Raw genomic sequence first — 15,386 nt, 5'->3', positions numbered from 1 at the left:
TTGTGCAATAGCAGCGGGCTGGGGTGCCGCTGCCCAGGCGGGATCTCCGGCGGGCTCCCGCGGCCGCGCTCCCCTCGCCCCCCCCGGCCCTGCTCCCCGGGAGCCGCCGGGACTTGTAGTGCGTGCGGGGCACGGCCCGAGGGGTGCCCGCAGGCAGCCCCCTCCGTGTGCCCGGGAGCCCGCGGGGCGCGGCGGGGGCTCCGCGCGGGGCGGGGGCTCCGTGCGGGGCGGGGCCCGGGGGCGGCGGGGCCGCGGGGACCCCCGGGCGGGGCCGGACTACGCGCCCCGAGCGTCCCTGCGCGGCGGGGCGGGGCCGCGCGGCCCTACAAAGGCGGCGGCGGCGGCGGGGCGGCCGCTTCTCACCGGCACCGGCGGGCGGGCGCGGGGCCGCGCTCTGGCTCTAGGCGCGGCCATGAGGCGGCTGTAGGGCCCCGGGACCCGCCGCCGCTCCGCTGCCTTCGGCCGCCGCGGGGGGCTCGGCGGGGCGCGGCTCTGCTCGGGGTGGATGCCGGCCGGGGCCGGCCGCTCCCGGCACCATGCACACCGTGCAGAAGGACACCACCTTCACCAAGATCTTCGTCGGGGGGCTGCCCTACCACACCACCGACTCCTCCCTCAGGAAGTACTTCGAGGTCTTCGGGGACATCGAGGAGGCGGTGGTGATCACGGACCGGCAGACCGGCAAATCCCGAGGATACGGCTTTGTAAGTGCCGCTCCGCTCCGCGCCGAGACGGGCGCCGGCGCTACCCCCGCTGCCCCCCGTGCGCCGGGGCAGGGGCCGGCAGCGGAGCCCCGGGCTGGCGAGTCCCGCGGGGTGGCCGGGTGAGCTCCCGGGTGTGGCCGGACAAAGCCCCGCTGTGGCCGCGCGGACCCCCCCCCCGGTACCGGGCACTGCGGAGCCGCCGCCCGTCCCGTCGCTGCCGCGGAGCGCTGGGTGCAGGGCCCGGGGAGGTGGTGCCCGCTGCGAGAACCAGGGGTTCGGTCAGGACAAAGGCTGGGCTGGGGGCCCGGGAGCAGCCCCCTGTGTTGGCCGAGGCCGTGCCGTTCGTTTCAGCACCTCCTCCTCCCTCCCCGCCGTGCGATATCCGTGCGGGGCTCAGCGCGGTCCCCGCATCCCGCCCGCAGCTGCCCTGAACTCTCCTCTGCGCCGGGAGTTTTGGGAAGGGCTCCACCAGCTTCTTAAAAAAGGCACGGGGAGGAGGTGGAAGGGCAGGGGAAAACAGCTGGCACCGGCCCAGCGGGGAAACCGGGCGCGGGGGGAGCCCCCGCTTTGCCGTGGAGTCCCAGCAGCCCTTCCCATCTCGCCGTGCAAGCGAGAGTTCAGCTCCCGATTCAAAATAGAACAATAAATAAACTCCACTTAGTGCCTGTTGCTGGACTGTTTACAAAGCACTGTTGCTACAAACAAGGCTGTACTCGATTCCAGGTGACCATGGCAGACAGAGCCGCTGCTGAAAGAGCTTGCAAAGACCCAAACCCCATCATTGACGGCAGGAAAGCAAATGTGAACCTGGCGTATTTGGGAGCGAAACCAAGGAGTATTCAAACTGGTGAGGCATCCAGGAGATCCCATCTCTCTCTATTAGAATAACTTGTAAGATGAGGAAGCAAGTTCCTCGGGCTGGAATCATCTGATCTGACGATGCGCTTTTATCTGTCCCCCATAGTTCTGATTGTTGGCTGAGGACACTACGTAGTCCAGTTACCTCTCTGCTGTATCTTCTTACTCAGCCCTGCTGCACTAATGTTACTCACCAAAGCCCATATGACTGAGTTAAAGCTGTTTCCTTCCATGGCTGATCCGTTTGCCCGTTACCCTCTTTGTTACATGAGAATTAACAGTAAGATCCACTTCATCATTTCTCCCTTTGGTTTAATGACCACAGTACCCAGTGTGTAAAATAAGGCTTTATACCCCATTGTCTGTTCGATAACAGCACGTTCACACTGGGCTTTCATCATGAATTCCCATCTGCTCCTCGTGCATATCACATATGCATGTTAAATTTAACTTGTTTCTAAACGGGGCTCTGAATTTGCTCACATGCATAGCAGATCAAATGCAAAGACGTGTGGTGTAATTCTGCCTGTGTGTTACAAGTTGAATGGTACAATGGATGCCATTCATTAATATTTCTTTTTTTTCTGAACCTTTTTTTTTAGGTTTTACCATAGGTGTGCAGCAGCTACATCCAGCCTTCATTCAGAGACCCTTTGGGTAAGTGGAAATGTTTCCTAACGGTCTGTTTGAAATCAAATTCACAAATCAACTTCCTCATTATTTAAAATGTGTGAGAAAAGCCTTCACCGTCAAGAGTGGACAGTTTCAACAGCTGCTGTTAATGTTCAGAGTACTTTATTTCTGGTGGAGATTTCAGAAGTTTTGTGCATTTGTCAGCTTTAATGTAATTCCCAAAGATCCTTCTTTATCCTCAGTAAATCTTAGTCATAATAAACCCAGTGCATTGCTCGATGCTTTGCCAACTTCAAGAATTCACAGGAATTCAAATAAATGGAAAATAGTTTCTCTATTATAGTACTTAAGGTGTCAAAACAATTAAGCAAATTCTGTTCTCATGTTTCTCAAATAAGATCCTCTGCTTCCTCTGTGCTGTTTCCCACGTAATAATGCTTAAGATACAGTTTTATCCTAGAAAACAAATTGCATTGGAAACAAAGTCTGTTACTTAATGAAAGTAACATTAGGTCAAAAATTGATTTTGGACAGATGTTATACAAGGCTTGAATAGTCTGCAAAAGTGGGCTTTTGTCTGCTGTTTTCAATAGCTTATACCATCCCTACTCGGTTAGAAAAGTCCTCTTTTTATACATCTAATAGGATCTGGCAGCTGCTCGGCAAAAGACAAGTGTGCTTCACGAGAACAATAGTGACTGTCATACTGCCTTCATTTAACTGTTTAATGATTGATGCAGCTCTTTTTTTACACCATTTCAGAAAGTGAATATTGATAAGGTTTTTTATTATTATTTTCTAAGAGCATTAAGAAAGTAGGTGCATTTTTTAAAGCTTTTGAGCACTGCCCTGCTGTGGTTTTTGTGTGACTCTAATATAAATAGATGGGATTTTGGCCTTTGTCAACAGCAATACTTCATCCCTTCCCTGCTCTCCGCTCATTTTTTGGGGGTGTTTTGTTTCTTTTTTCTTTTTCTTTTTTTTTTTTTTGAGAAAAAAAATCTGCTAACAATAAAACTTTCATTCCTCTGCCCTTGTGGCTGCAGTTGCCAACTGCCTGGATAATCTCATTCCGATGAGTTTATGGATGTAAGAGGCTGTGTTGCCACAATAGTGCACACCCAGTGTACGTGTGCTGTGTACGGTTCAAACACGCTGCTTTTCGCAAGCGGTTACAGCTCTGCTGGAAACCCTTGAAGAACATCTGCCATGAAATGAAGAGTCTCCCCTTTTTTGGGGCAAGAGCCACATTAGTCTGCATAGGCAAGATGCTGCTTTTTAATAGCTCTCCTTGCATGGGAGCTGCAAGAGCTTTTACAGCCTGCAAAGCAGCAGCAGCACCTTTGAGATGCGAACCCAGAGATTTTTGCATGGGAGTGCAGGAGAGAAGTTGCCAATAAAAGCAGCCTCTGGCAAGTCCTGCCATGCATGGGAACAGAGAAGGGTGAAGTGGTGAAGCCCATTAAACTCCTCATGTTGGCAGGAGCACCTTGCAGATTATCTGCTGTTCTCTGGGTGCCCTTCCTACCCCACAGCTGCAGCTCTGGAAAACATTTTTTTTTCCAACAGTTTGCTTTTGCTTTCACATCCAGAGGAGTGTGGGATCGACTGATTACATGTTCCTTGTGATCCTAGACAGTTCCTGTTGCAGTTCTTAGGCATTGGTTTCATCATTAAACCAGCAGAGCTGCAGTTAGCACATACAGCGGAGAACACTATAAATTATTTATCAGTTGCCCAGAGACAGGAACCAGGAGAATGGAGGGCTGGAGGCAGGGGATTATATATCATTATTTGCAAGCATCAGTAAACACGAATTTCATTGAATTCAGTCATTGCTGCAGCAGAATCACTGGAAGTGTGGGTTTGGCAGAATATGTTTACCTGAGCACCACGACTGGTGCTGCTGCTCTGTGGCTTCTGAGCAAAGCCTCAGGTGCTCAGTCGAGCAACAGAGCTTGGCTGCCAGTTCCTTCTTTGTCTCCTCAGTAGACCAACAAAATTAAGAGCCTGCCAGACTTCACTCTTGCACTCCCTTGAACCCACAGTTTCCTTGGCCCTCTGTGGGATACGAGGGTAGATGAGGAGTTTATCAGGGTCTGTCACTGAATTGCTGTTGTCTGTTTGCTCTGGGTCGTGCAGACTCCATCCTGACCTTTCCCAAAGGAAGCTCAGTGGCTCGGCTGCTTTGCCCCTGGTGTGAGATGTTGCCTGGCTCTTCCTCCTATAGTTCCTGTCTCTGCAAAGTGTTTGTGCCCAGGGGTTGGCATTGTGGTTTCCAAAAGATGATTGTTACGGGGCACAGGGTGCTTGGTGAGTGCGCTGGGCTCGGCAGGGCAGGAATGAATGAACAACCGTTAACTCCTGGGCAGTTAACGAAGAGCAAGCAGCCAGTCGTGTCCCAGCTATCAAACCACAAAAGGCAGGTTTTGGTGAAACCTGAAATGAATGGAAACTATGAAAATTACCCAAACAGCAGTGAGGATTATTTATAAACTGAAGGCTTCCCCCCCCCATCCCCAGACACCCAAATGCAGCCGTAAATATTGCCAGGGCTATGCGGAACAGAAAGAGAAACCATGAGGAGCCTCTCTCCTTCCTCCTGCTGTCCTGGCAGAGGAGGCACTTGCACAGCAGACAGCACGGAGTCAGTAGTAAATCCTGTTTGGAAAAGAAGTTTCTAGCTTGTTGTAACCAGAGATCTTAACAGTAATGCAAGGCAAAGGATGTGTCTGTGTCAGGGGGACTTGGAGATCCGGCTGCTGAGTTTAGGGAAGCAGCATTTGGCCTGGGGCTCAGCTTGGAGCTTGCAGACTGTGCTTTGCTTGGAGGCACCTGGCAGTGCCAGTGTGTCCCTGCAGCTGCCACTCTTAGTGATCAGGTGATGTGGCAGAGCTACTTGGTCCCACCTCTTGGTCCTTTCCTCTGGGACTCTTGAGCTGGAGGCAGGTTTGAGTCTGTGCAGGGAACGGGGATTCCCTGGTTCTCCTCTGTGCTTGCTGCTCTGGCCACAGGCAGCATATGGCAGATGCATTCCTGTGGCTGTGCCTCAGCGAAGGAGCTATCTGTGTGGGAGATCTACCAGTGACTGAGTAAGTGACTGAGCTCTTGCAAACTTAAAGCTGTCTCTTGTGGCAGGATCCAGCTCTTTCCATAGCTGCACGTTGGATGTCATTGCTCCAGAGACCCCATCCATGTGTAGTTACTTGTTTTGGTGGCCCCCTGCCTCTGGCCCACATTTGGTCTCCAGCAACAGCAGAAAGAGTTAAATCTCTTTGAGTTTAAAATTTCATACGTTTATGCTGCTGCAGTTAGGAAGTGAAGAAAGTCCCTCTTTGTGTCAGCCCAGCCTCCCTCGCAGCTGTTTATCCTTAAAATTTCTCTATTGGGTTAAAAATAAAAGGCAACAAACTTTCATCTTTTCTGTGGTTATGCTTCTGAAAGGGCGTACGCTGGCCGTGCTGTGCCCAGCCTCTGTCAGCTGGCATCCCCCTGCTCCAGCTTCCCACTGCCCACTTACCCGGAGCTGGAGGCTGCAGAATCCCATCCCACTCCAAGCAGGCTCATGAGGATGCAGCACCCAGCACCTGGTGCTGTCCTGTGCCAGGAACATGAAAGCTTGGGGAGGAGAGGGGGCATTTCCTAAGAAATGTCCAAATCCATTTTCCAAATGGCTTCAGCTGCTGGTTCTCATGCATGGTGACTGCTGTTCAGACCAAATACTTGCCAGTCAGAAAGAAATCCCTTTTTTAATTTTTTCATTTGTAGGTTTTAAGCACAGACTTGTATCTATAAGCAGATCAGACAGCTTTGAGAATTTTCTTGAACATCTACTTCAAGATGGCAAATGCTGGTGTGAGACCCAAGGGTTTGGTGTACCATTTGTTTTGGGTTTGGGGCACAATTTGCTCATGTTCTGCCTGTAAAACAATATAAAAGCATGGTCTGATACAGTGACCTCACACTTGGCCATGTGAATGATGTGCCAAGCTCAGACCTGTTGCAAGGGACAGGCTCTGGGTGAAGGGTCAGAGCCATGCCTGGGCAGTTGGGGCACAGGCTTGTGTGTGATGGAGAGACAGGCTGAGCTGGTTCTAGCTATGTCTTTACAGCACATGGCTTGAGTTGTGCCATCTTCTCCACGTGATTCCATTGCCTCTGGTGGATTTTCTCTTCATCCTCCCCAGCACAAGAGCAGCCTCCTGAGCAGCAGAGACCTGAGTCCTTTCCCCTTGGTGCAGGAGCTGGGGAGTGGCAGATCCAAAATTCTCCTGTGCTGCTCTGGCTGGTGCCACGGAGTCCCAATGTGGCAGATTGATGCACATGTCTGAATTTCCAGAGCAGCCCAGCTTGTGCTTGATCTCATGTTTCCTTTGAGCAGCTGCTGGCATATGGGCCCCAGCTCGTAGTATTAAGCACATGCCCAGTAATTCGAATGATGAATGCAGCCCTGGGCATCCTGCCCCAGCGCTGAGGGCACCAGCCAGGGAACCAGACAGTTGTTGTGCTGATAATTTGGTAGCAAGGACACCGGGTCACTTCTAAATATGACTTTTATGAAGAACTTGTTCCCCACGGATGGGAGCAAGCTACATACCAGAGCTAAATATACTCCATGATCACAAAAGATGAAAAGTCGTGGACCTCGGAGTTAAAACGCAGTCTCCTGTTTCTCAGTCTCCAAGTGCTGTAAACGGGGTTGTGCTGTCCCCTGCAATTTCCCTGTCACCAGCTTTGAGCATTTTAGCTCTCCTGTGTCAGGGTTGAGCTGCTCTGGCCAAAGAGCAGAGGCTGGGAAAGCCACGCTGGATCCAGGCATGCCCCATGATTCCAACTTGCAGGAAGGTGTGGAGGGATTAGATTGAGGTGTTTTAAATGTTCTACTGCAACAAAGACACCCCTGGTAGCAGAGATCACAAACTCTTAAAATGGAATTTCTTTCTTGACTGAGAAATTACTTAATTACTTGTTGTATCAGTGTGGGCCTTCTTTTATCAAAAAGAGGTATTTCATTGCTTCTTCCATAGCTGAAGCATTCTACTTCAAAATACTCCATCTCTCCAAGAAAGGGCGTTTTGATAGAGCAAGTGGGTGGATGGTTTTAATTAAGGGTCAGTGGAAGGGATCATGTGTAAAGAAAGAAAGTCTGTTAAAAATGGAACCAGTTGGAAAGTAGTCACTGTAAAGTATATTATTCCAGAACTTGTCAGGTACTTCAGAAGACTTTAGAGATGTTTCTGCCATTGAACTTCTCTAAATTGCAGAATAAAAGTGCAGAGCTCAGAGGCAGAATTCTGGAGCTTCCTGGGTTAATCTGTTGGGGACCCTGGTTTTCCCTACCATCCAGGTTCCTCACACTGATGTTGATGGACTCAGGTTCCTGTTGTGCACTGGAGTGAAGCAGTCCCTGTTTCTTCTGTCAGTTAGTTTCTGGTTTGGCTGTGCTGATAACTGGAAAGGGGAGGGGTTTTTCCTTCTCTGGAGAGCTGACTAGTTGCGGATAAACTTCCATGTGGCTTTTTCCTTGGTGCCAGATGGCTCTTGTTTCAGGCAGATGTTATCTCCTGCTACCTGAGTGTTTTTCAGCCTGCTTCTCCAAAACTATTTTTGGTCTGGCCCAGCATGCCTTTGTTTGGGATCATGGTGTTTTTTTTCTTTTTTCCTTCTTCCTTTGGGTGTGGGGGAAGCAAGATGCAGAGGATAAAGCTATTGAGCCTGGCTATAACTCATGGTGGAGCTCAGCATGTTGATCTCAGACTCTTGGTTGAGCTGAGGAAAAGGATTAGATCTTTGTGAGATGTATTCCCACCTTTGGTCTGCTGCCTCTTTTTTATTTCTGTCTGGTTTTTCCCCACTGACTGCAGTCTGGGACAGTGTTGTGGCACGTCATGCCTTGGTGATTGCCACTGGTGTGGTGACATCTGCTCCCAGCAGGGAAGCAGGAAACTCAGTCCTGTACCTGTTTGCACAGGCTGCTGTGTAAATCTTCTCAGAGGGACAGAGGAGGATGAGGAGAAGACAGACAGGCAAATTAGTTACGAGAGGAGCAGAAATTGTGTTGATTGCTTTGCTATTTTGTGTTTGTGTCGTATTGCAGCAGGTGAGGATAAATCCCATGGAGCTGCAGAGTTCATCCTTGTGTGACTTTGAGCTGGCTGGGATAGCTGGCTGATGAGGCAGAAGCTGTTGACATTTCAGTGCTTTAAATCAGCTTTAGTAGGGACATTTCAGGAGTTGGAGGTTTGTCATGTCGTGGTTGAAGCCCCACCCTGTCAGTGAATGGTGAGGGACTGTGGAGGGGTTGGGGCACAACCAAGATCTGCACCAAAGTCTTGGTGGATAAACTGTGATCCCCTCCTGGAGAGAGAGTCCTTGTGGGCAGGCAGGGACCCCCTGGCCATACTCCAGCCTCCTCCTCATGTCTGGATTGAGAACAGCACCTGAATTTCTCACATTTCTACAGCCTGTCATCGTGGCTGGGGCCCGTATGATACCTGTGGCCAACCCTGCCTGTACTCTACACACGTTTACTAAGAGTGTCTCCTCGAGGTGAGTGCTTGCTGGCTTGGGAGTGTCCCTGAGGAGCGATTCCTTGGAGTGTGAGTTACACCAGGATGCGTGTCTGCATCTCCAGCTCTGCGGTGGTGCCGTGGCACTGCCAGTGCCCAGTGTGAGGTGTGCTTCCCAGAGCAGCTTTCAGCTCAGGAGCCCACTTCAAAGTGCACCTTTGGATCTGCCCTGCAGGCAGTGGTTGGAGGTGTCACATCACCAGGGGCTGTGCTCAGCTGCTCCTGCAGCACCCCCAGCACCGCCTGCCATCACGTGCTGTGGCAGTGTGGGTGTCCCTGTGGCAGCTAATGGGTCAGCTCTAGTGGAAATGGAGGCCAAATTCCTGGGGTCAAATGCCAGAATTTGTGCCTTCACTGGCAGACACAAAGGGCTCTGTTTCTTATATTCTTCAAGGAATAAAAGGCTGGTCGGGGTGGTGGCGTTTGTGTGCTGATCTCTGTGAGGCTGCCAAGAGCCCTGTGCCCCTCCTTGTTTCCCAAATGTTTGTGTGATGCCGTGTCCCTCCTGACAGGGGTGCAGCTGTCTCCACCTCTTCAGAACTGACAAAACCAGCTCCCAGCAGGGCTGGCAGAGATCAAGGGGGTCAGGAACTCCCACCTTGTTGTTCTCCCAAACTCGTGCAGCTCGCAGGAGCAGCTCACATGCTGCTTCATGTGTAGGAAGTCCTGCAGGAGGGCAGAGAGCTGAGAAAGTGCAGCTAAAGCACATTTTAGGTGTAAATCTGATACAAAATAGTCAAACATATGAAGTGTCTCTGAGATGAGCATTGCTGGAGAGAGCTGCTGATGAGAGCTCGTTCTTCTTCCTCAGTGTTTGGGAAGAGGTGTGGGACACATTTCCACCTGACTTGTCCCTTCTTCCTGGCTGCCCCCCAGCCAGCCCTGCCCTGCTGCTGTGGTGGGGAGACCTGGGTTATGGCAGGTTTTGAAATGGACTTTTTCATCTGCCTGGAGCCAAGCTTGCTCTCCCTACTCTCTTTCCCTGATGTGTTTGAACATCTCCACCCAGGCCTGCACCAAAACAGGGCCCCTTTTGTTCTGTCCCCCAGCCAAAGCAGGACAGAGCCTGCGTCCCCTCTGCCAGTGGCTCTGTAACCATCTCTTTTGTTCTGTTTCAATTCTGGCTGCCGGGGCAGCGTGGCGTGGTGCCACGTGGTCAGGAGCATGGGCTGGCACCACGAGGGCCCTGCCGAGTCCCTGCTGTCCCTCCTGCTGTCCCTCCTGTGCCACCGCCGCCTCTAGGCTTAGGTTTGACCATGCTCGTTGTGTTGGGTGGCCTTTGCCCGTGATCTGTTGTCGTGCCAGCAGCATCTCGTCCATCTGCTGTTCACAGGATGACTTTGGTGTGTGGTGGCCACGGCTGATCACTTGGTTGATGTTTTATAATCACACTGTGTGTGTTTCTGATGAAGTTCTCTTCTGGCTGGCAGGACCCATCGTGGGGGATGGAGGAAAACTGCAGGGAGGGAGGAAGGGAAAGGCATCTTAAAACACAAATGTGACTCATCATGTAGAAATTCAGATTAGAGTTTGCTGTTTTCTAGAAAGAGAACTCCAGAACAGCTTGCTTTTTTAAAATTTTTCTCCTGAAAGATCATCTGCAGAAATAATGGAAGAGGGGGAATTATTTTAAGATTTTCTGTGGATGCTGAATGTAGCCAGCAGAGAACTTCATCCTACTGCACTGGTTTGTTTTGTTTGTAGCTGCAAGTCATCAGAGTGACCTTTGGGTTGTGTGTTTTGTTTTGATCGATGAGTTGCCATGTGTCCACCTAATTCAGAAGACCAAACTGCATAATATCTTGCCCGAAATTTCTAGCTGAATTACTGAAATCCCACAGACCAAAAGAACCTTCCCTTTTACATTTACATTCCCTTTAGAAGCAGATCCTGGAGTTGCTGAGTGTGATTTTTTTAGTGCAGTACCAACTGTGGTGTGTGTTGTGTGCTTGTGTATGCACTGGGCGGGTGGGATGGATTTCTGGAAGCAGGGTACAGGAGTACTTTCTGTCTTCCAAGCTAATGGTGCTTTTTATTCCAAGTAGCACTGAAGAGCTGGCATTTCTCCTTGATAAGGGAAAAACGTAGTGCAGGATGTTGCAGATTTGCTGTGTCCAAGCCCACCACGGAGCTGCGATGGAGGCGTTCCACGCCAACAACGCGGAGTTCCTTGGGATGAGCTGGGAATGTCCACTCGCCCTGATGGCACCACGTCCTCCACTGGGGCTGTGCTGGCTCTGGAGAGCAGTTGGGTGGCAGCAAGGGACATGGAGGAGCTGCTCAAACAGGGTGGGAGTCAGGCTGGGAGTCTCTCGGACTGTTCTGGTCATTTGGTGAGCGCAGGTGGATTGCCTGTGGGCAGGAAAAGTGCAGGCCCCTCCTCTGCTCCTGCTGCTGGGTGGTTTTCAGTGGATTGTGCATTTTTTGTTGCATTTGTGGAGTGATTTTAACTTTGCTGGGCCCTGGAGTACCAGGAAGCCTGGTGGCAGGGTGTGAGGTGTAGGGAGCAGTGACGAGCAGCCAGAGCATCCATCCCCAGTCTGGGATGCAGGAGGTTGTCTGAGCTGCTGATCTACCAGGGGTAGAGCAATAAGCATGGACAGAGTCTGCTCATGTCATGCCCAAGAGCCTGGGGGTGCCTGTGCAGAGCCTTTTCCCAGGCCCTGGCAGGCCCAGAGAGCAGCATTTGCACCTCTGTGTTATTTAAAACAAAATGAAAGAGAAAATCCCCCAGTGACAGGCATGAGGAGCCTCTGGGTGGGACTAAGCCCTGCTCCTCCAAGAGGCGGCTGCCACTGCCTGGTGTGAGTGTGGACATGAAGTGCCCTTGGGCTGAGCTGGTGCCTAAGCTCCAGCTCTGATTCAGCTGTGCTGGCCTCAGTTTAGATCAGAGCTGAACAAAAAGGGATTCAATGCATTTCTGCTGCCTCATCTCATTCTTGTTACCCACAGGGTGATGCTGGGTATGGTGTGTTTATGGACTGAAAGGCTGTGAGGTCCCTCTTGCTGTCCAGGGGTGTCTGTGGCCTCAGGAGAAGGTCTTGCACTGAATCAAAAGTTGAGGTTCTGCTCACCATCATCCATCCTCCCTGCTGCCCTGGGCATATGGAAGGACCCTGATTTCAGAGGCTGTGTTGCTGTGTGGGGAGAGGAGAGCAGTCATCCTCTTGTCATGCAAATTGTCTCAAGCAAAACCAAACTGCATATGGGAGTGGGAAAAGGAGAGAAAACTCGGTTCAGATGAGCACTTGTTTGTGAGAAGCCTTTCTCCTGCCAGAACAGCAGATTAAACCATCCAGTGCTGGTTGTAAAGCAAGTGGGAACAGCCCTGTAAGTGCTGGGTAGGTGGGACCAGCCCCAGGTGGACCCCAGCATGCTGCAGGTGGTGGCTGAGATTTAGGATGCTCAGGTGGAATGAGGGTAGCCATGTACAGCCCTGTGCCTTGTGAAGAGCCCGTGGGAGGCTTTTAAAAGTGGCTGTGTTTGAAAATGTGCTGTCACACACATCCACACAAAAATCCCCAAAATATTTGAATCTGCATAATCTTCCTGCAGAGTTTTGCCTTGGGGTTATTTTTATTTGCCAGAATGAGCTGGGTTTGGAGACAGGGTGGCAGAAGCTTTCAGGGGATGGCTTTGCTTCATTCTGTGGCCTTGTGTGGTTCAGCAAGCAGTGGCCAAAGAGACCTTCTCCTCAGGGTGCCCTTTCTGATGCGTGTGGCTCTGATCTTCCACTGGTACTGTGCCATTTGCTGGTATTTAATAACCCTGTTTCTTAAACAAGCCTCAGATGTGTCACCCTATCGCACTCCCCAGGCCATGTGCAATTCCCTATTTTTTTCTGGCCCATGGCAGTTTGTATGGATGTACCTAAACCTTCACGTTTGCACAGTTTTTTGCCCTTGTTCGGGGCCTGACTTGACGTAGGCCCTTTGGAAAATACAGCCCTTTCATTTTGATGCTTTTTTTACCCCCTGCCTTTCCTCCTCATTAGCAGTTTCTAGCAAATTAGTGGGCACTCCTGCATTAATCACCTCCAGGATCTTTCCATCTAAGGACTTTAATTGACTGTGACATTGTGAAGTTCCTCTCAGCAGCACAGCTACCTCAGGGCAGGGGCAAACCTGGGAGAAGCAGCACTTCTGGACCCTCGTGGAAAGGGCAGCGGAGATGCCAGGGGCAGATGTGACAGCTCATGGACACAGGAGTGTCACTGCCCTGCCAGCTACTGGGGGGTGTTACTGGGGGGAAGAAAGCAGCATTAACATCTCATGTTTTACAACAAACACCCTGTAGCATTCCCTAAACATCCAGTGTTGTGGAAACATGGTGTAAGTGTGTAGTAACTGATAACACCTGGCAAGCTGGCAGGCCCAGGGCTGTGCCCAGGGACAGTGGTCATTCCTGGTGGGACAGTGGAGAGTGACACGTTGTCCCTGGTGCCAGGAGGCACCCCACAGGGGCTGTGCATCCTCAGGACCCTCCACCCAGCTTTGGATGGTGGGATGTGGAGAATACAGGAGGCAGAAGGGCTGGCAGGGACAGGCAGGGTGTGTGGGGGCCGAGGAAATTAGGTGAGCCAGCAGCTGTCATGGCCTTCCAGGAGGTTATTTTGGGGACCAGCAGCCTGGATAGTGGGAGATACATGCCATGGGGACCAGGGTGTGTGTATTAGTTGCCATCCTTGCTTCACCTTGCACTTTTCCCACTCTGGGTCTAGGAGTGTTTGCTTTTCATCCCCACCCCAGGGAGCACCCCTCGCTCGAGGGCAGCACTGCTGGGCAGCACCATTTCCGTGGCTGATGCACGTGAAGTCTGGGGGGCAGAGGGGATGTGCAGGCCGGGGGGAAGCCCAGCCCCTCACTGACTTTCTCCCTTTGCCTCCACAGACTCACGCCTCACTATGTTTACCCCCAAGCTATCATCCAGCCCAGCGTGGTGATCCCCACCCCCGTGCAGTCCATCACGTCTCCCTACATCGACTACACCGCCACCAGCCAAGCCTATTCCCAGTACACCACAGCTGCCTACGACCAGTACCCCTACGCTGCCTCCCCCGCCGCCGGCTTCGTGGGATACGGCTACACGGGCACGGTGCAGCCGCCCCTCACCGCCAGCAACCCCGCGGCGCCCGCCACCGCCTTCGTGCAGTACCAGCCCCAGCAGCTGCAGCCCGACCGCATGCAGTGAGGGCCGCTCGGCCTCCCAGGACAATCCCTCACCGTGCAAGGACGCGACTAGGATGACAAAACAACAAAAAAAAACAATAAAAGAAACAAGCAAAAAAAAAATCACCCCCCCCGTCCCTTTATCCCCCTTATGTAGGTGCATATCGATACCTAAGCTATTTATAGTGTTGAGGGCGAACCCGAATCCTTGCAGTCTGACTGTGCTTATGAAAGTGGACTTCTGGTAAGTTGTTTTTCCATTTTTTTTTTTTTTTTTTTTTTTTTTTTTTTTTTTTTTTTTGGTCCTTCAATCTGGACAGATACTGTCTTGAAGATGTTCTAAAAGCGGCTGAAATGTTTCACAGGAAAACTACAGATTCTTGCACACATCGCGGTCTGCTTCCATCACCTGTGGTCTTCTTTCCGCCCCCTGCCCCGTCAGCCCTTCCTTCCTCATCCAGCCTACAATCCTCTTATTTACTGGTGAGGTACAGAGGTACTCGGAGAACATGGAAAAAAAAAGCAATCTTATTTTTTGGTTGTACAAAAACTTTGTAATACTCAGAGATGCCTTACAGAAAAAAAAAAAAGCGAAAGAAAAACTATTTTTTAATATTTATTGCGATTTTATTCGCATGAGCTGTGAATTGCAGACAGAAGAATAGTAGTAAGTATCTGCCTTGTTTAATTCTCATTTTACTAAATTATTGTATGTAGGTAAAAGTTCTTAAGTAATTGCTGAATCACTTCAACATGCAAAAGGGAATATTGGCTTGAAGGAGAGCAGAATATTCCTTTAGTCAACGCACTGTACTATTTTCTTATTGTAATTGTTACTCTGTTAAGATTATCTCAAATTTAGGTATATTTTTAAATGCAAAAAACCAACCAAGAATACTGAACATTTTGTCTACTTTGGTAGATCTTTTGTTACAATGCTGCAACCTATGGAGACATTTACAGTATTTATGTAAAAGAGATTTGGGGCTGTTGGCCAGCAAGGTTTAGGAGAATATCAGGAGTGGAGCAATAGAGAAAAAGGTGTTATGTCACTGAACAAATGGGTAAATGTAACCTTTTTATGCCTGTAATCCAACAGCCAAATAAAGGAAGAGAACAGGCGATGTAAGTTAAGTGCATTTCTACAAAGACAGCAATAAACTATTTTAACTTTTAAAATTATTCAATACTGTATTGGTACCATGTTTGCTTGGCTGCAGTGCCTTAGGGAGTATTTCCCAACCCACCTTGTCTGGCCATGCTGGACTTCACCCTTGAGTGTGCTGGGGTGGGCTGGGAGCGTGTCCCCTGGGAAGAGCTCCTGCTGCCATCCTGCAGCGTGTCCCACGTGCTGCCCTTGCTCTGCGTGTCCCGAGGCACCTCAGGGTTTCTGAGCTCACAGAACTCTGTGGGCTTGTACCAAGTGCTTACTCACACTGTGTGGAGCAGAGAGT

At 50.7% G+C, this 15,386-nt stretch overlaps 1 protein-coding gene across 2 annotated transcripts; it reads left to right on the top strand.

The window, feature by feature from the left end:
• The first annotated feature begins 346 nt into the window (after positions 1-346).
• RBM38 (RNA binding motif protein 38) lies at positions 347-15,114 on the top strand. 2 transcript variants are annotated; one of them, XR_011156090.1, is made up of 5 exons: positions 347-704; positions 1,428-1,551; positions 2,165-2,219; positions 13,654-14,176; positions 14,298-15,114. XR_011156090.1 is itself a non-coding variant. In XM_069034355.1 (4 exons), exons 1-4 carry the CDS (start codon positions 537-539, stop codon positions 13,952-13,954), a joined length of 648 nt encoding a protein of 215 aa, XP_068890456.1. In that variant the 5' UTR covers positions 347-536; the 3' UTR covers positions 13,955-15,114. The 2 variants fall into 2 exon arrangements, 1 of the variants encoding a protein (XP_068890456.1); XM_069034355.1 differs by having other exon boundaries at positions 13,654-15,114.
• Positions 15,115-15,386: the final 272 nt, after the last annotated feature.

Source organism: Aphelocoma coerulescens, chromosome 20 (genome assembly GCF_041296385.1).
Source record: "Aphelocoma coerulescens isolate FSJ_1873_10779 chromosome 20, UR_Acoe_1.0, whole genome shotgun sequence".
Taxonomy (NCBI): Eukaryota; Metazoa; Chordata; class Aves; order Passeriformes; family Corvidae; genus Aphelocoma; species Aphelocoma coerulescens.
Note: the sequence above shows the minus strand (reverse complement) of the source record. Positions and strands in the feature narration are given on the sequence as shown.